This window comes from Meleagris gallopavo, chromosome 8, assembly GCF_000146605.3.
Source record: "Meleagris gallopavo isolate NT-WF06-2002-E0010 breed Aviagen turkey brand Nicholas breeding stock chromosome 8, Turkey_5.1, whole genome shotgun sequence".
Taxonomy (NCBI): domain Eukaryota; kingdom Metazoa; phylum Chordata; class Aves; order Galliformes; family Phasianidae; genus Meleagris; species Meleagris gallopavo.
Window position 1 is genome coordinate 27,026,997 of NC_015018.2, and position 19,602 is coordinate 27,046,598.

The 19,602-nt window shown below is 39.3% G+C and overlaps 2 protein-coding genes across 2 annotated transcripts in view; one reads left to right on the forward strand and one right to left on the reverse strand.

Moving 5' to 3' along the window:
* The first annotated feature begins 1,636 nt into the window (after positions 1–1,636).
* On the forward strand, positions 1,637–11,161 carry LOC100550038 (synaptic vesicular amine transporter). The gene is made up of 11 exons (XM_010714769.3): positions 1,637–1,749; positions 2,141–2,230; positions 2,336–2,379; positions 2,459–2,519; positions 4,622–4,717; positions 6,175–6,253; positions 6,499–6,550; positions 6,982–7,045; positions 7,138–7,257; positions 7,504–7,637; positions 8,442–11,161. Exons 1-11 carry the CDS (start codon positions 1,659–1,661, stop codon positions 8,547–8,549), a joined length of 939 nt encoding a protein of 312 aa, XP_010713071.1. The 5' UTR covers positions 1,637–1,658; the 3' UTR covers positions 8,550–11,161.
* Positions 11,162–13,488: 2,327 nt separating this feature from the next.
* Positions 13,489–19,602, reverse strand: part of LOC104912048 (PDZ domain-containing protein 8-like) — a 7,006-nt gene continuing 892 nt past the window's right edge. The window contains 3 exon segments of the mRNA XM_010714813.3: positions 13,489–14,478; positions 14,481–15,776; positions 16,324–16,486. Coding sequence (XP_010713115.2) covers positions 13,583–14,478; positions 14,481–15,776; positions 16,324–16,486 — 2,355 coding nt within the window. The 3' untranslated portion in view covers positions 13,489–13,582.

A 19,602-nucleotide genomic window follows, 5' to 3' on the forward strand; every position in this document is an offset into this window, starting at 1 on the left:
TTTCCTATAGTTTCAATAATCATACAAAGTTACTCAAATTATATGTATTTCACTTAAAAAAAAATCCTGCCTCTTTCCTATGCAGTAGCTCAAAACCAAATGTCTTTTCAGACTCGTTGGTGTTTGGGCTGCAGTAAGGCAGAGCTCTCTGGGGTTTCTGCATGTGTGCCTTCAATATTTTAAATTCATTTTCAGCCCTTTCAAAGGTCACCAGGAACTTACGTTGGTACGTATCACCGTGGGGATTGTACCTCTGCCTGCATCTGAAATTTCTGTTACAAAGCATTGTTTCCATTGTCTACTAATTCAGCATACAGGTTGCCTTTGCTAGATGTCCAATGTCAGATCTATTTACTTTTTTTAAATGAAGAAGTGAAATGGAGTATGGGTTTTCGTTCCAAACTATTTAATCATTTCTGGAATGAAAACTAGAGGAAAATACATTTTGTTCATGAATACAAATATAGCTTGAGAAGGAAGGTGAATAGAGAATTCCCCTGAAAACTTCCCTTGAAAGCTTATTTAACTTTCAAGGCCATACCACGTTGTGAGTTGGTTTCTCCTCTCTGGTTTTAAATCCAAAGGGACGCAGAGGTTCCTCACTGGTGGTTTTTCTAATCCTTTGTTCATCCCCTGTGCAATTCTCTGGGCTGCAGCACTGGGTGCAGTATTTGCCCTGTATCTCTGCTGATTTATTCCCATCAAAGCATAAACCTTCATCATCCTACTCTTTTCCAGAATAGTTCTCCAAATCTGCACAAATTTGTTGTGAAATCTGATAGCACTCTCTAACTTGCTTCCTAGGATTCATGTGAGCAATCTGAAGTCAGCCACAGGTTCCAGTAAGCACATTCATTCAGGACCTCTGCTCATGGTGCACATGATGGCTGCTATTTACTCATGCAGTGCTGTGTTTCCTCTTTCTGGCTCACTGTGTAGCTGTGGACCTTATTTACTAAGTCCTATTAGAGCCTTGATTTGAAAACAGAAGTATTAATTTCTGTAAGAACCCTCCTGTAGCATTCACCTCTGAGTGCTTCACAAAAACAAACAAATTAGGCTTCACGTTTACTTCTGTGAAATGAAGGCTTATCATTAGATGAGCAGAAGAGAGGACAGTGAAGATAAAGGTCAAAAGCACCCTTTAATTTTGGATGCTGATCTTGAAATACTCATACTTGTGCATGATCCTTTATGCTGAGAGCACAGCTTGCCATGACCTGGGTACAGCTGTCAGTGGGCACCAGACCTCATGCCAGGTACCAGATCTGTGTGCTGGTAAAAAACTGAACACTTGTAACAGCTTGGTTGTGTCTGGTTGAAAAGCATCATCTAAACACTCTGGAGCAAAGGGAAGGACGAAGAGTCCAGCAAATCAGGGCATCATTAATTTATTTGATTGATATGGTGTAATAAAACATGCTATGGAGAGCATCTACGTATGCCAAACTCTCTTCTGCTTCAAGGCAAACTCCATGAGGAGGGGACATAGACACGCACACAAGTATGTGCGTACGTGGATAGATATGTATGTATATTTGCGTATAGAGTTACCTAATGTTTCCTTTGACTAATGTTCAGTAGGGCTGGAAAATGATGACAATAAATTGTAAGACACAGCTGCTTAATTTACACTTTGTTCTGTTTATGATTTAGGGATGGGTATGCTTGCCAGTGTATACACAGACGATGAAGAGAGAGGCAACGCGATGGGAATTGCACTGGGAGGCCTTGCTATGGGAGTATTAGGTCAGTGTCAGGCTCTGCCACCAAGGGAAGCCATAAAGTTCCCACCTGTTGTCTATGGAAACACGGGAAGGTCTCATCAAGTGCCATGTTATCATGCCATCTCCAGATTAGTTTCACAATTCATGCTAAGAATTGTTTCTTACACAGAAGTGTACCTTAGGCAGATAAAAGTCAGACAGTAATCTCCGTGATGCTGGGGTTTTGTTTAGATGGAAGAATATTTTGGAGTGTGAAGATTATGGTTTCCATAATCACATGATCAATGAGATCTGTGGGTTTTTCAAATGGAGCCTTTTGGCCCTGGCGTGCCAGCAGCCCAAATGCTTGCAGATGACACTTGTTGAGGATCAGAAACGTGGCCTCACCCCAGACTCCTTCCTTTCCCCCGCAGTGGGCCCACCCTTTGGGAGCATCATGTATGAGTTTGTGGGGAAGAGCTCTCCGTTCCTCGTGCTGGCAGCTCTGGCTCTGTTTGATGGAGGTCAGTACCCATGGAGTCCATGCGACCCTGTATGTATGTAGCACACTGCATTAGCTGCTAACCTTCCTCTTCGAGCAGTGTTACAGTATTGGTTTCTTTCCACAGCTGTTCAATTATTTGTTCTGCAGCCGTCCAGAGCACAGGCAGAAGTAAGTATTGCAGTAAAATGCTGTTAGCCACAGCTGACATTTTGTCTTTCCTAATGCCAAGTTTTCACTTGTTTCATAGAGTCAGAAGGGGACACCATTACTGACGCTTATGAAGGACCCATATATCATCATTGCAGCAGGTACCAGGTCTCTTTATTTATACATACATGTATTTAATCCAACTGCAGGCATTGTTCCCGGCATCCTGGCCCAAGCTAGCTTGGTTTAGCAGCAATGTCATTTCCTGTTTCTTTTTATGTGAAGCTCAAGGAACAACATTTTTTGTTTTTAAACTATTATTTTTTAAAAAGAATATTACATTGAAAAATGACACAATTCACTGCATCTCTAATGGACTATTTGTCAACCACAAGTTGAAAGATGCCTTTATCTTAGGGGTGCTGCAAAAGGGCCAACAGCTAAAGTGTTTTTCATGTTCTCAATTCAGGTACACTAACTTTGTGGTATAAATTCAGATCTAATCTCCTGGGTGTGTGTCACACACTTGATCCATAACGGCTTGCATTTCCGAAGCACAAATGCTTCCTGACTGATTCATGTATCTGAAGCACTCCATTCACTTTAGCTGAGCCACGTTGAGCCCAAGCAAGCCTGTCTGGGGAAGCTTCAGTCAGGGTGCCTGGTTGTTATTGGATTTGCCCTGAGTTTGCAGACTGCCAGCTCAGGCTCCCACCTTTCCCTTGAAGCATGTCCTAAGACCAAAGTAGCTTTGTCACCATGCACATAACTACCTTGACAAGCTCTGGTGATATTTCCTGTCCTAATAAGAAATAGCTGCAATACCTGCATGTGTATTTCTAATTACTTTGTGAAGTTTGCTGAGTGGGCTAGGATCTTTTGTACTTATCTGCCTCTGTCGGAATGGCGTAGGTTCCTCTGGATGCAATTTGTTTGGCTTGAAATGTTTTTCCAGCACTGAGCTTGAGCTTGGCTGGGTTTGGCCAAGGCAGGGCAGCCCCTGGGTGCTTGGCTGGGGTTCCTGGCAGACATGGAGCCTTGCAACAGAGTGGAAAGGTTCCCATTGGATGCAATCCTTTGTCTGCAGGGTAAAGGTGAGCCAAGCAGCTACTGCCTGCCCCAGGAAGGGAGTGAGTGACAGGCCTGCAAGTTCATTGCAGCAATCACAGATACACAGCCTAATGTGGTCTGACAGGTTCGAGCAAAGAATGACATCCGTGCTCATTTCGTTTTGAACTGCGCAATGAGGAGCCTGTTCCGAGAGGAATAGTACTTCTCTGACCTCAAGACAACTTAAACTTCTTTTTTTTTTCTTCAAAAAGCGACATTTGTAGGAGTCTTTGGGATTATAAATGTTAGAAAGAAAAGTGGGAACACGCATCTGAGGCTGTCAGTTCTAGCAGTGACTTTTAAACTCCTCTGAAAGTCGTTTTGTGAAGGATGAGCAGCGGGGACATGTCTCATGTACATGAGTTCGGTTCTTTTGAGGAAGAGGGAAAGAAAATCCAAAGCATTAGTGAGGGGTTTGGCACCCTGCACTACAGCTGCAGTGCTGAAAGAAAATGTTACTCGGGCAGAGGAGCCGCAGGCTGGATTCAGTCAGCACTTCTGTCCTTTGCACCTGAGTGACCAAATGTCCTGAGATTCAAAAAGATCTGAAAGCACTTGAAATTCACATGGCTAGGCAAGCTGAGCCAAGCCCAGGCATTGTGGCTGCTGGCAGTGGGGTCTGTATACAAAGCACCCCTTTGTAGGGGATAGGTATTTCTCTGGCTGCTCCATGGTATTTTTAGGACCAAGACCTCCATATCTCCTCTTCCTCATCCTGGAGTGATGGAGGTACAGGTCATGGACCGTGTCTCTTACACAACGGCGCTCCAATTCCGCCTCAGGAGACTGGAGATGAAGACCAGAAGATGGGAATTTTAGTTCATCATTTGCAGAACATTCAGACCTCATGAACTTTCTAAATGTCACCAGGCTTGCTGCGGACTTTGCTGCTCTCCCTTCACAGTATGAATATAGCTTAACCTTTATTGTAGAATTTCTGGGAGAACAGAAATATATAAAAAGTTAGTGTGCAGTGATTTTACGTTCTGTTCTTTTAACATTAATCAACATTTGGTGCATGACAAAAAGGACTGCAAGAAGCACAGTGTTTTGGTTTTTTTTTTAAGAGCACTTGTTCTCTGCACAGCTTTTTATTCAGAATCAAAACAACTAATTTTTCAGCTTTGTTTCTTCTCCTGTCCTTTTCCTAAAGGATCGATCTGCTTTGCAAACATGGCTATTGCAATGCTTGAACCAGCACTACCCATCTGGATGATGGAGACCATGTGTTCGAAAAAATGGCAACTGGGTAAAGTACAGCATGTCATTTTTGTGCATTGTTATTTATCTGATGGAAGTCTCCATGCTGATTCAGTCATGCTGCTGCTCTTATTTGCAGTGGTGCTGCTGCAAAAAGCACTGTGAGCAGCAGAGCAGCCCCACAGGGCCATGCTGGAGATTTATTGCTGGAGTACGGTGTAACTGATGCAACAGAAGTGAGACTCACAAATCTCTTATTTGAACTGAGATTCCTAGAGGAAAAATATCCAGTTTAAGAATAATTTTAACCCCTTAGTGATATAAATAATTGAGTCCCTTATGCTTTATCTGATTTGTCAGCATTAATTAAAGTTTTTAAGCCTCTTAAACTACATCTCAGACTGCAAGGGTTTAAGCAAATGATGATCTTAGGCAGTTTTGAGATCTAGCGGTTTGAAGCATGATTTCAAGAAGGTGCAAAGGTCCTGATTTCAATCAATTAATGTTACTGTGCATAAAGCTAACTCAGAAAATTGCAGCTATGCTTCAGTGTACCACAGCTTACCACTGCGTGTGTACATCCCAACCTGCAGGATTTTTTCCCAGTTTTCAAGTTCTGCTCTTATATGACCGTTTGGTACAAAAGGCTGCACCAGGCCACAGTGAAACAGATGCAGTTGCACAGGTGAAAAGGTTTCCCCAGCATCACCATTGTTAACCCGTAAGGATTTCAATCAGAGGATATTACTGTGCTAAAAATTACCTCCTGATTTTTCTTATGAATATCAGACAGATCGGAAGGAAGATGGATAGGCAGGAAATGAGAAAGCCTGTGTTGCCTTGGTGAGGGACAAGGAGTACACACGCTCAAAGAAATTGTTTGACTGTGTACCATCATGGCTGCTTTGTAAATCAGAACTACCTTCCAAGGCTTCCTCCCCATTGCCCCTTGTCTGGGCTCTGCCCCCAGCCTCATGAAGGGTGAGGAAGAGGAGGAAGCCTCGAGCACTGGAACCAGCCTTTAAACCAGTGGAGTTTCCCTGGGGCTGTTAGTTATTTGTATTAAAAACCTACTAAATCTTAAAAAAATAAAATATAAAAAAATATATTGTTTGTAATGCTTCTTTAGGTGCTCAGTTTGAGCTGTTGCCTGACCAGGGGCCCAATGGCAGCCTGTACTTCAGGGCACTGAGGTACTCAAAAGGAGCAAGGCCTGACCTCCGTCCTTACACCTGCCATAAGCCCAGAAATATCCGTCAGGGGAAAAGGAGCTTCCTTGAACTATCTACAGTTAGAAACACTTTTTTTGCAGGTGTCACTGCTCCTCCATTTCATAGATGATGTCCTGAGATTGCTGCAGCAAACCGGATATTTGATTCTCTGGGCTGCACACAAAGACTTTGTCAGATGTGTTTGCTTCAGAACTGCAGTGTCTGGCATTTATTAATTTCTCCCAACACCTCGCTGGAATCATTGCCGATAAAACATCTCATTCATATTTTTCAGGCGTTGCGTTTCTTCCAGCCAGTATCTCTTATCTTATTGGGACTAATCTTTTTGGGATACTTGCGCACAAAATGGGAAGGTATGCTTAACTCAAAAAATATTAATAATCTTCCAGTGTGTTCGTGCTCCATTTCCAGTGTTTCCGGGGCAGTTTGTTGATGTTGGGAGTTATTAGAAGTTGTTCTACAGTAGCAAAACCATTTTTGGAACACGTTCCACCTTTAGTTGTGTAGGTTTGCACATCAGATGTGGCTCTCAACCAACCCAAATCATCTCAAGTGCCTTATAACCACCGATCTCTGAGTGATGTTTCTTCCTTTTCAGGTGGCTCTGTGCTCTACTAGGAATGCTCATTGTGGGAATAAGCATCTTATGTGTAAGTAGATCATTCATCTTTCAAACAATCCAAATCTCCCCGTGTTCATCTTTGAAATTGTGCTTTACTGTGAGATTTCACTGAGGTTTCTGCTTTCCATATACTTCACTGAATAACGTGCAGCTAACAGGTTGCAGATCTGAGCGCTTTCCAATCTTAGTGTTTCAATTACTTTGAAGGATGACTTTTAAAGGAGGAAGATCTTTTTTTTTTTTGAATGCCACTCAACATTTTACTCCTGTTTGTAATGGCGAGTGTCAGTGGTGTAATGGCTCTTACCTGAAGTAGTCCCAAACAAGCCCCAAATTCTAGCTTGCACATCTGTGCAAAGTGTGTGCAAACTGCTTTGAGAATTTCTCTTAGAAAAACAAAATAAACTTCATTAGCACATGCAGTGTGACCTGATCAACTGTCTGAACTGCCATTTACAGGTACCATTTGCTAAGAACATCTATGGGCTCATAGCACCCAATTTCGGAGTAGGATTTGCCATTGGTGAGAAAAAATTGCACTACCTTGTTCAGTCTGTTGTTTTTGTAAAAATCAGGATAGTTTTCCTGATCTCTGTTCCCCTCCCTCGCAACCAGGAATGGTGGATTCCTCCATGATGCCCATCATGGGCTACCTCGTGGATCTGCGCCATGTGTCGGTCTATGGCAGTGTCTATGCCATAGCTGATGTTGCCTTTTGCATGGGCTTTGCAATAGGTAAGTCTTGCATTTTCCTGCTTATAACATTCTTCACCACAAAGAGAAACATGCTGACATGGTGGATGTGAATGCTCCTTGGAACACCTCTCATTTCATTGGTTCAAGTGGGGGAATTCAACTGTACATGTACATTTTTTTTTTCCAATCACTTTGAAAAGTAGAGGATTTTTGCACGTAAAATTACTGTTTGAAGTGAATGCTGCAAGTTTTATGGTATTCAGAAAAAGGGTTTAATTTTAAAAGGTCCCTCTGCTGGCGGTGCCATTGCAAAAGCAATTGGATTTCCATGGCTCATGACAATTATAGGGATTGTGGATATTCTCTTTGCTCCTCTGTGCTTTTTCCTTCGAAGTCCACCTGCCAAAGAAGAGAAAATGGTAAGCATAACACCTTTTTTTAATGTTTTTTTTTTCATTGAAATGAATTAAAACTTATTTCTATATCTTTGCCTGTAACTCCCCAAAACAGGAGCAGCACAGTCTATCTCATCACAGTCAATCTCATCCTCATGCATCATTTCTGAAACAACCCTGCCACATTATAGCTCTAAGATGCACAAAGAAAAGCTTAGTTACGTGCTCCCTGCAATAGATTTGTTGTTCCTATTGCATTGGGTTGCACATATTTGCGCTACATAATCCCAAAGATTCCAGCTAATAATGCATTTATTACTTGTTATTTCCACCTGATAAAACAGCGTTATTTGTAAAAATTGAAATAGAAAGTTTACTTTGCAGTTGGTTTGTACCTACAGCCCCTTCCAAGGCTGAAATCTGTTCTGAAGCATTCATGCTTCACGTCCCTTCTTGAGCTCCATATTCCTTGTCCTTTTGTTCCCACCAACCGCAGCTGCTTCTGGATGAAAAGCAAGCACATGAGCAGGAGGCTCAAGGGAGACAGGGGGGCTCATTCACCCAGCTTTTAAGCAGTGGCGACGCAATATGAGAGTGCCAAGTTACTGCAATGGGAAAGCAGCTAGATGTATTTAACACGGGAGCTGAAATAGTGGCTCCACTAAGAACTGTGCTGGTGCTGTCAAGATCCCATCTCATACATCTAAGGACACAAACTAAATTACTGTAATAAAAATCAATTTAGTTTCTGCTGTTGTGGAAGAGAGTGAATCACAGCCGCCACTGGGCGCTACGCAGGAACACTAACATTCACCTCTTTTCTTTCAGGCTATACTCATGGATCACAACTGCCCTGTTAAAACAAAAATGTATACTCAGAACAACATCCAGTCCTATCCCATAGGTGATGAAGAAGAATATGAAAGTGATGAGTAACGTTAAAAGCCATATAATATATTTTGGTGTACAAAATGCAGTGTGAAACATCTCATCCAGAAGTATGTTTTAGTTGTACTGTAGAGTTAATAGTGGAATGGTCAAAAACCAAAGGTATATTATTCATCTCCCATGAGTATACAGTCAACTGCTAACTGCCTTATAAAGAGGGAAAAAAAAAAGCTTTTATAGAGAATTTGTATAGTGTTTTCCTCTGTGTATTTAATTTCATTGAATATTACACAGTATATTTTTGATTAAACGTGTAGTATAAATCTGTATAAACATGTGAATTTAAACTGTTTGCTTTATAAAGCCATCACGTTACTTCTTGTTCTGTTTAGACTCGTAAGAGTGAACTCAGCTCTTGCCAATAACTTTTCTAACTTACTTGGCAGATTCTGGAACTAAGAGTTTAGACGTGGCAAGGAGTTGTGTTTGTTGAAGGCACAACTTCTCCCCTGATTTCCAAAGCGAGCTCCACCTGACTGCCTATGGAACACTGGGAAAAAGAAAATATTTCATACGGATCAGGGTATCTCTATTTAGTCAGTACAATTTAATGAAGTTTCAACCAGCTAAGCAGCTGTGCACAATGCAGCCCCCAAACAAACACACAGCACTGGGTAAACAAGTATGTCTGAATGTATGCAGTTCCTTTCCCTTAAAAAGGAATAAGAACTGCATGAAGGTCCTGTTTTATATTCCCATCTTTTGGATTTTATTTTTCACATCTCAACTTCAGTTTAGCTTTACTGTGAGTGGCTAAGGGAAGCTGCAGGATTCTCAGTATTTAGTCTCAGCACGTTCTGGGTGTAAGCTGGCAACTTGAGCAGTTCAAACAAAAAACATTTTATGTAAATATGTATGCAAATACATATATTTATCTTTCAGAAAGGAAGTAAAATCATCAACTTCGCTAAAGATAATAAAGATTTAGATATACAGTCTAATAGAAGAACAGCATTGGGGTAGATGGTCTCTGTCTGTGAAGAGAAAAAATTCAGCTTTGAAAGGAAGCATTTAACATAACACACAATGTCCTTATCAACTGTGGTGTCTTTTTATTTGTATAATTAAAATATGGATGTGCCTTCTTTTCCCGTACTTGCAGATGTTTTATGTACTGCAGCATAGATACCATGTTTACATATAGTTTTGTAAAGTGTATATATAAATGGTCAGAAAACATGAAAAACAGTGGATCAGTTTTCAACTCATGCTTTGTCAATTATTATGCAGCCAGACCACGTTAAAATAAAGGTATCTAAAATAAGTTCATGATCTTTTGTAATAAAGGACAAAATTTCTCCCTCAGCCTTCAGCAGTCGCCCCATGCATTGTGATCTCTTGTAAAGTACAAAAACAACAACACTGAATTAATTTAAGCCCTGGGAAAGCACTCCTCATTTCTAGCCCATTTATGACTCCAGGTCATAAATACACAGCTTGTTTAAACAATAATATCTTCCAAAACCAACCACCCCATCACCTGACTGCTGATCTGAGGCTTGACTCCTGTGAAGTGGGTAAGCACTAAACGTGCATTGCCAGGATACGCCCTCATGCTCCATGCCACAAGAGTGTTTAAGGAAGAGGGAATGAATATTCTGAGAGAACAGAGGGAGAGGCTTGAACAGTGTGAAAGGATAAGCAATACCTGCTGTAGTTGATTTGAAAATCCACTTACCAGTTTTATAGGGGTGCATTTTCTATTGCGTTCTTGTGAATATGTAACAGATGGAGAATCTTCCTTCAAAGCTGAGAGGTCCTGGAGACAGACAGCAACAGAGTACACAGCGTGGTTCTGCAGCACACTATTTCACTGCTGCCAAGAGACAACTGTGCCTATTGATGGCTAATTTACATTTGGTTCATGTTTTCATTTCACAGAGCGTTTGGATGATCACAGTTTTGCCCTGGGAAGCGAGCTCTGCATTTGTCACCAAACAGCAGGCAGCTCACAGTCGTCCTGCATGTTGGATTTTCTGGGGATTGGAGGAATAAGTGGATGTTATCAGGCAGTAACCAAGCACTCTCTTTGCTGAGAGCTGATTCAGTCACAGAAACACGGAAGAAAACATTCTGTCCTGCAAAAATTTGGGCTTCTCCCACGTTTAGTATATTTTTTTCCTCCCCTGAGGTTGTAAACTTCCATGATTTATTTCAAATATGGGGAATTAGAATGAAAATCAGATTTTAGACAAAAATGTGTGAGTAAGCAGTAAGGGCTTCTTTAGTTCTACAGAGCGTTTTCTAAAGGACAGGACAAAACGCAATTTTTCTTAGTCCTTCTCCCCCTCCCAATCCAGCCCCGTTGGTAGCAACTATCACCGATAACTGAATAGCAAAAACAAAAGCAAATTAACACCACACTCAGCATTTTACAATATTTTCTAGCTACACAATGGAATCACCATTTTGAACCTGCCTATTATTAAACTGCACAGAAGAAAAACAAATGCATATCCAAATACAAAGAATGCATAAAAGCCCAATTAATTCAGCACTCAGGAATTTTATTTAATTTAATGTTTCTCCCAGAGATACTTCCCTTTTCAAGTAGTGAGGATGATAAATGACTGCAACTACAAATGTTAAAAAAAAAAAAACTAAGACAATGCAAAGAAGATGATAATTTAGCAAAACTATTTTATTAAAGCTTGTTCTCATGATAAAATAATAGCCAACAAAATCATATTAGGCAGTTTCTGCAAATGTGTGTAGCTGCCACCTATGGGATATCATTAAGTCAAGATATTCTTGTTTTCTGTGGTATTCTTTATTTTCAGCTATTTACAATCAAGCACAAAGCAAGGATTACATCAGGAATGTAGTATAATGCTTTTTCCCCCTCAAGATTTAGCATTTATTTTAATTAATGCCAGATAGGAATTTATGTTTTCCTCCTTATCACTAAAATACAACTATTTTGCCCTTTTCCCATTCAGTATGTTTAAAAATATTGCACTACATTTAATTTCTCTCTTACAATCATCATCAGCGACACTATACAAGGAAAACCATATCCAGCTTTTCTTACCCACTGTATTTCACAGCTAAACGTGAAACCTTGAATGCATTTTTGAAATCAGTATTTGCATTGTTTTCGCAGCTCCTTCATGTGTACCAGGGTTTAAGTGAAGCACTTGGATATATTTGAAAACTTCTATAGTAGTCCATAAGAGCAAACACTGATGGAGATTTAATGCAGATCACCACCAATGGTAAGCTTCTGAGAAAATGGAGTGGGCAAGTCTTAGTATGCATCTCAAGCAAGTATAGGTTAAACAACTTTTAGTCAATAAGGGAAGCTAATTTTGTGCGATTATTTGCTGAAGCTTAATTTCTGAAGTGTGACACATGCCTACTGTAGCATGGATAGTGTTTTCCATACATCAACTAAATAATTATCAACCGCCCAGAACTCACAAAGAAAGTGCAAGTAGTTGCATGAGTGGAAGTTAATTGTTTTGTTTAGGAGTACAAGTATGCTTTTCCCACTCAAAAAAAATCACTGCTTCTTCATTTTGCCCATCACAAAATAAACTGAGAAGAAAATTGATTGGAGAGCTACAGTGTACACTGCCTGAAAATTTAAGTTATTTCTTTTACCACCTTAGAATCAACTCCACTCCCACAAAGGCATTTTCTACTACAGTGATAATGACACTGGTACCTAATGCAGTACCTAAAATAAAGATGATATTTTATATGGCATTTCTATACACAGAAGATGAAGCTTAAGTCATGTTTACAGGAAATAAATAAGAACAATGGCCTCAGCCAGGTGATGCTAAGATCCACAATTTACACATAGCACAAGACCAGATAGTTCTTTTCAAAAGCTGCTGGCCAGAATTCTTCTTCTCTACTGGACTCACTTATTTTGCCTTAACTAAAACATGGTATATACACTGTACGACGTTTTTCTGAAAAAGGTGATCCTTCTGCTCAGACTGCCTCTCTTGTCTGAGAAGCCAAATGCAATTTACCACTATAGGATTGCTCAAAAACATTGAAAGACAAGGTTTAGCCGTTTTGTCGTCACTGCTTATTTTGTACCCTAGGCTTTCTGAAATGATAAATATTAAAATAGCAACATATTAAAACTTTTGAAATTAAAACTGTCATTTACACTTTTATAGACTGCAATGAAACCTCCAGCTCTTGCAAAACACAATTTTCTTTTATCAGCTTTTCAGATATACACCAACACCTGAAGACAATTTTGTTCCAGAAGGAACCAGACTCTTTCATCTCAAAAATACTCCCAGTTTGATTATTGGGAGATAGTGGTATGTCCTTTAATGTTATTAAATCAGGATATGATGTCCCAAAATTGCAGGGAGGCATTTTCTTGCATAGCATTGCTATGAATGATATTAAGAACTATGAGAAGTGCTTGTATTTAACATAAGTATGGAAAATAAGTGACCTGATACTCAAATCACTCTAACAAATATTAATAACAGACAAAAAAAAAAAAAAGATGCTTTGTTTTCATGATATGTTTGGCAAGAAATACACAACTGCCTAGCAGACAAAAATAACTGCAATCAAAATTTTAAAGCCTGGTCCCTCAGTGATTTCTGTGTCAATCATCTGCTTAGGCATGCAACAAACTTTTATTTTAATCATAAAACAGAAAAACGGAAACTAAATATTTAAAAAATCCTGGTAAGTTTTTTGTTGAAATCATTATCTACAAAAAAAAAGGGGGGGGGTACCAGGAGTAGGGGGGATACTACACATTAATATGAAATGGTAAGGTTACAAAATTAGAAAAAATGAAAATAAGTTACTAAAAATAAATTTCCAATATAAACCCCAAAATGCAGTTTTAACCAGCTAGTTTAATAAACCGATGGTGTTGCAGCTGGAGAAGAACCGTTATCAGCTGTACTCTTACATAGGCAAATAACTGTGGAGAAGCAGATGTGTTATACCAGCATTTTAATTCGTTCTGTATGTCTGTAATTAAGTGCAAAGCATTTGCTTAAGTCTGGTCCTTCAAAGGCTAAGCGTGAATATCAGTCTACTGACTGAGGTGGATCAACTGATTCATCTGATATGATGTTGAATGTCGGAGCCTCTGTCAGACCAATATCTTCATTATCCACTTCTTCTGCTATACTGGCTTCCTCTGAATCCTTAGTCACTCTTTTAGACTGCCGGTCTGAGGACATGCTCTCCAAAGACTCTATATCCTCAATGCCTGCTCTGTAGTGGATCATCAGCAGTGTAAGGGCTTGCAGTCTTTCACCTGATTTAACCAGCGCAGCAGAAATCAACGCTTTTTTCCTTGCCTCAGTTGCCTCTTTTTCTTCTTTAACAAGTGAATTGTTATTTTCCAGCTCCTGGTCTATTTCGTTCTGCAACTTATCCAACATAAACTCTAATTTCTGAAAACGTTCCTCTGTGGGTAGACTTCTGTAGAGATCACGCCCAATTTCTTTAACTGCAATGAAGACACTGTCATCTAGACCACCCTCCTTTCTGACCAGTTTTATCCCACTACCTGATGCACGTTTTGAAGGACTACTTGGACCGCTAATTTCAGTATCACTACTTTCATTATCAGAAGTGTTTGGTGTGTGCTTTGGTGAAGGCTCTACAATCTCTGTTCCCTGCTCAGAAAGGCGAGCTTTGGGGACTTGACGGAGGTTTAACAAACGAGTACTTGTATTGATGATATGCCTGGTCAAACCTGCAGTCCTGTTAACAGATTTAGACTCTGAATCGACACGAATGGATGCAGCTTGAGAAGTTTCCTGTCCTTCTGCTCTACAACCTCCTGCAGTTCGATCAGGTCGCTTTTCAGCTCCTACACAGAAGGGTGTTTCAGCTAGACATTTTTCTTGACATTTTTTATGGCAAACGTAAGCACAGAGCATACACTGTGAAGCTGCTTTAGTCCATACCTTTTTTTGCAGTAATCACACCAAGTTGGATTCTGAAACTGAGTATCTTGAAAGTTATGCTTGTTCTCAGTAAGAACAATTTGTCCCAAGTAAGGATCCTCTTTCTGAAGTACATTAACTTCTTCTTCCAGATGGCATTCCTTTTCTTTCTCCAGCAGAAAATTTGAATCATCTGCTTCACCTTCTTTAAAATATTTAAAGTGTAAAGCTATATCACCATAACAGAACTTTTCATTAAATCCCTTATGGGTTGTCAAATTCCTCAACGCCGTTCTAGTGACTGCTGCTTTAGGTGTAGGAGCACTCAATTTAAATGTTCTAACATATTCCATTGATGATGTAGCTATACAGTCTAAAGCAATTTCTTCAAGTTTTATGCTTGCATATCCTAAGCAGATAAAACCACCTGCTTTGAAAGGGTCTCTGCACCACAGTGCAACATTAAGGTACTTATGGGATCCTTCTACTTCAAATAGACAGGAGGATGTTCTTGTCTTTGGCCATCGACCTTGTCGGACTCGATATGGAATTTCTGGTGATTCCCAAGTTCGATGATCATCTCCACCATCTTTGTGACCACGTGCATTTTCTGAAATTCCATCTTTTAATGCATCTTGTTTTGGTATTGCTACTTTTGATAATGTTGGGTCTTCCGTTTGATCATTATTCTTTACTACTTTCTCTGTACATTTGTCTCCATTACCTGAAGACGGAGGTGGCCTCTCTATTTTTTCAGAAGACACACTTCCAGATTCCAACAGATTTTGAGTTTCATTAGTAGGCAAAGTAGGCCTGATTTGTGGTCTAGGTGGTACAGGAGGCTTAGCACCAGAACCTTGTGACTGCTTACCCGATAGCTGTGATGCATCTGAACTCTCAGAGGCTTTGGGTGTTGCCAGTTTGGCTCCATCTTTCTGTTGCATTTTAGATGTTGTCTGATAATTTCCTAAATGCAGTTTTCGATTCAGAATTGGAGATATGGTTCCAAGTGGTTTAGCAGCAAGTATTACTACTGAACGTTTGGGACTTGGAGTTGTTGGCGTATCTTCTTTTTGATCAGGTGATTCACATGCTAAGTCCTCAAATTCTGAATCAAAATCTCTGCTGTCAACATCAGCTGATACATTAACTTGGTCGTCCTCTTGCTGTGTCAAGAAAGCAGTGTCTTCCAATTGTCCAAATCCATCCTGTAGTGCCGAACCATGCTGATTATATCCAACAGGCCTTTCATAAAAAACTAAGACTTTGTCCCCAGCCTGTCTAATAAGCTTCAACACTTGGACAGTTGATGTGATTTTAACACCTATAAAAAAGATAAAAATGTTAAATTTGAAAATATGATAATAATGTGGAAAAAAAACCCCAAAGTGTCTACACATACTTTTAGAGCCTTAACAGTGAGCATTAGAATTATCACTAAGAGGAAGTCAAGCGATTATGATAAAAGAGCTAAATTGAAATGTAACAGCTGGATCCCTCTAATTTTATCCATACAAATATATCATTTCAGGAGTTAGAAATTATACTAACATGCACAGTTCAATTTTATGTTATTGTTTTGTTTGTTTTTTGTTTTTTTTTTTTAACACTTTCTGGATAGTTAAAATATATTTACATTGAAATGTTTATTCACCTTTATGTTGGCATATACCCAGCAAATAGTAAATAAATATGCAAGAGAAATGAATGAGTGAATAACCTTAAGTGGCAATAAATATATAAGTGTTTGTATTTACTATTTGATTAGGGATGTGTAATTGTTGAGAACAGCAGTCTAATTGAGCTCTAAGTGGAAATGCCCTTCCTATTTGCAAGACAACACTTATTCTGAAAGCTGACATATTACTCACTGCCAATGGCTAGGAGTCTGTCACCCCTCTGTAGATCAGCAGCTGCTGCAGGTGAGTTTGGTGTAACTGTTTCAATAACAACATGCCCCGCATCATCTTCCTTGGACTGCACGAGGCGGAGCGTGAGGCCAACGCTTTGCAGATTCCCTTTCACTAGCTCTGCCTAGAGAGAGGAAAATTAGAAGTTAGAGTATGGTGACTGAACAGACTGTAAGGACTCATGGTTACTAATGAGCTTGCTGCATTGAAATTATACAACTAACATTGCAATAGGAATCACTTTGTATACACTACATTTATGTTATAAAACCCATCACTACCAGTATCTCTCCAGCAGTCTACACAAGAAGTACCTGGAGTGAGAAAGATTTACAATCTGTGTCTGTTACTAAAACTTATGTAAAGCAAGCCTAAGACAAAATAAAACACTTAATAGTCTAAGAACTTTTGTGGAAGACCAAGAACAATTTCCTCATATTTATCTTCCTTGACATGGTAAACACAAGATAAATTTCAATTGCAATCTCAAATAATTCTTAAAATAATGTCTGAGGCACAATCTCTGTAGTAGAGTTCCACCTTGACCATTCACACGCAGACTTCCAAGTTAAGAGATCCTTATTGAAAAATATATCAAGGTTGTGACCAATTGTTTACATGCTTCAATATATAGCTGAGATTTTTGTCAATCTTGTTCTTAATACAGACAGTTCTTAAAGAATAAAATACTTTTTTTTTTCCCCCTAAAGGATATATCTTTCAGACAACTGCCTACTATCAGTCTGCTGAAGTATATTTTGTTTATTTGAAAAGAAGAACTTGCAGACTGTGACTCAGCTCCACAGAGATAAATTTAATTTGTTTTTTATTTTTACTATTATTATTATTCCCAAGCTCAGAGACAGATACTGTTTGTAGAAAGTTTCTTACATAGGCTATTTGGTTTCAATTTACTGAGTTTAGGTAGACTTCTCCATCCTTCTGCATTTACTTGTTGCAAGCATAGACACTTGAACAGCAATGTCTGAAAGTTGATCCTCCACTTCTGAGGATGTGTTCTCTTGCTTAGTTTTGTACAGAGACATTTCACAGATGAAATGAATTATCTACATTTGGGTGCATGACTCTCTTTAGCTGCATAGTTCTCATTCCTTGGCTGTAATCCTAAAAAACCACCTTTTGTTGCTTACTTCTTTACAAAGGTAAAATTGCTACCCGATTAACAGTATGCACAATATCAACACTAAGTTTAAAGCAAACCTGCATTAACTTTAAGTTCTGCATTTCCCACTTGCACAAGAGATGCTCTCTCTCAAACTTCGTTAACCTACTGAGAGTGCCAGTAACTATGCATGAATAACAAGATCCAATATAAGCTTAATTGCATTTCCAAGACTCAAGGTTCTTCTGTAACACAGAAAGTCTCTTACAGAAGCAAATGTTATTTTTTGGCTTTTTTTTTTCCCCCCAGGTCATTCCCATTTAAAGGAAACTGATATGCAATATACTAACTCAAACTCTGCTACTGTTCATTGAAGAGTTAAGAATTACAAACAAACATTTGTGGAAGAGAAACTTTTAAAATTAAAAAATAATGAGTCTTCAGTTACAATTAATGTGAGTACTAGTTTAATATTTTGACTGTCGAGAACACAAATTACACAAATTTGCTCTAGTAGCAAACACCTGCAACAAAAATCCCTTAAACAATCAATCTCTCTATGCAATACACCTCTGCATATTACCACCAGATGAGGAGGCCATCACTTCTGGGATTTGCCACAGACTCTGAAATACTTAACTCTTACTTGTACTGTAGCAACTCCTTTAAAAGTCCTGCTTTAAGTTTAGATTGGACAAGAACTTCCAGATCTTTGTGTTTACTAGATAATGAAGATATGGTCATGAAGATAAGAAAGGGAACTTCCACTTCAGGAAGCTAACAAGCAAGAACATTACATAGACCAAAAAAGCAAACCTACACGCATTTTTTTGCTCTACTTTTCATTAGCCCAGTGAAGTACAGAGCCATTATTGAGAGACTTTTAAGAAATAAATTGATCTTTAGACAGAGTGATGGAGGAAAAAAAACAACAGGATAATTCTGCTCTTAACATTAAATTATTCATGTAATGCAGTTAAGCTCATTTATGGATATATCTTCTGATGTATTTTGATATATTGGATATATTTTGATGATACATAGTGTCTTCTTAAGTCTAGCAAAGGCTTGGATCTTCACCTCCAGAACTGGAGTTAAAGTCCTAAGAACCCCAATTAATGCTGTGTCATTACAAACTCACACTATTCTAAGCTTGCTTGACAGCCACCATAATATTTTTGTAGGAGCTACCTCAATTAAAAAAAAAAAAAAAAATCAACCTTCCTTTACATTTCCTCATCCTTTCAAAGAGCAGCACAGAGAAGCAATGGCCTTTCAAAAGACTTGTTCTTCAGAAAGTAATAAGCTGTCTTCAATAAAGAGCATCACAAGGGAAAAAAAGAGTGTTGCAACACCCAGCACCTGAAAAAGGCAGCGAGGACCTCTAATCACTGCTGGTACTTGCAAATCATGGCAGACTGCATGATGAGCAGAATTTGGCAGAAAAGGGCATTCTTAGATGGTAAACGGGGGAGAAAAAATTTACCAAAACCTCATTCTTATGGAGTTTGTCAATATAGATCCTTATCCTTTTAAACTTCCTTTGAATTCAAGGACTCCTTTGAGCAGCTCTCAACAGTGGTCTGACAGCAATGCAAATACTCTGCTTTAAGAGAGGACAAACCTCAGAGGTGATTTCCAGCATTTCACTCTTCCTGTTCCCCCAGGGCCAGACCACATAAAAGCAGCTAAGGACAGCTGGGACCCAAAGACACTTAGGTATCTCAGCACATTTGGCTTCCATGCAGGGACACCAACTGCTTATTAGAACGTGCACGAATCACTTGTGGTGAGGAGATGTGCAATAACCTAACGGTATCTGAGGGAAGAGCTGCTTCTGGAAGAAGGCGGCCTTTGAACATAGTAAGCAAAGTTCATACCGTTCATCCCAACGTTTTATTAATTTTGGCACAGTCACAGACTTTCTCACAGAGTAAACCAGTTTAATGTATCAATCCAAACCAGATGAACAGTTTTCTTGATTTTTTTTTTTTTCCTTCTGACGATTCCCAGTTTCACCAAATGCCAACACCCCTCACATCTCCAGCTAGCTGCAAGCTTTTTGGAACACACTCTGCCCCAGCAATTAAACTCACACACACACACACACACACACA

What these genes read in the sequence shown, in the direction of transcription:
- LOC100550038 (XM_010714769.3), top strand. Translation starts at nt 1,659, where the DNA reads ATGGGTATGCTTGCCAGTGTATACACAGACGATGAAGAGAGAGGCAAC. An exon ending in TTCGAAAAAATGGCAACTGG is followed by an intron (nt 4,718 to 6,174) that starts GTAAAGTACAGC and finishes CATATTTTTCAG; the next exon opens with GCGTTGCGTTTCTTCCAGCC. An exon ending in CTTGCGCACAAAATGGGAAG is followed by an intron (nt 6,254 to 6,498) that starts GTATGCTTAACT and finishes CTTCCTTTTCAG; the next exon opens with GTGGCTCTGTGCTCTACTAG.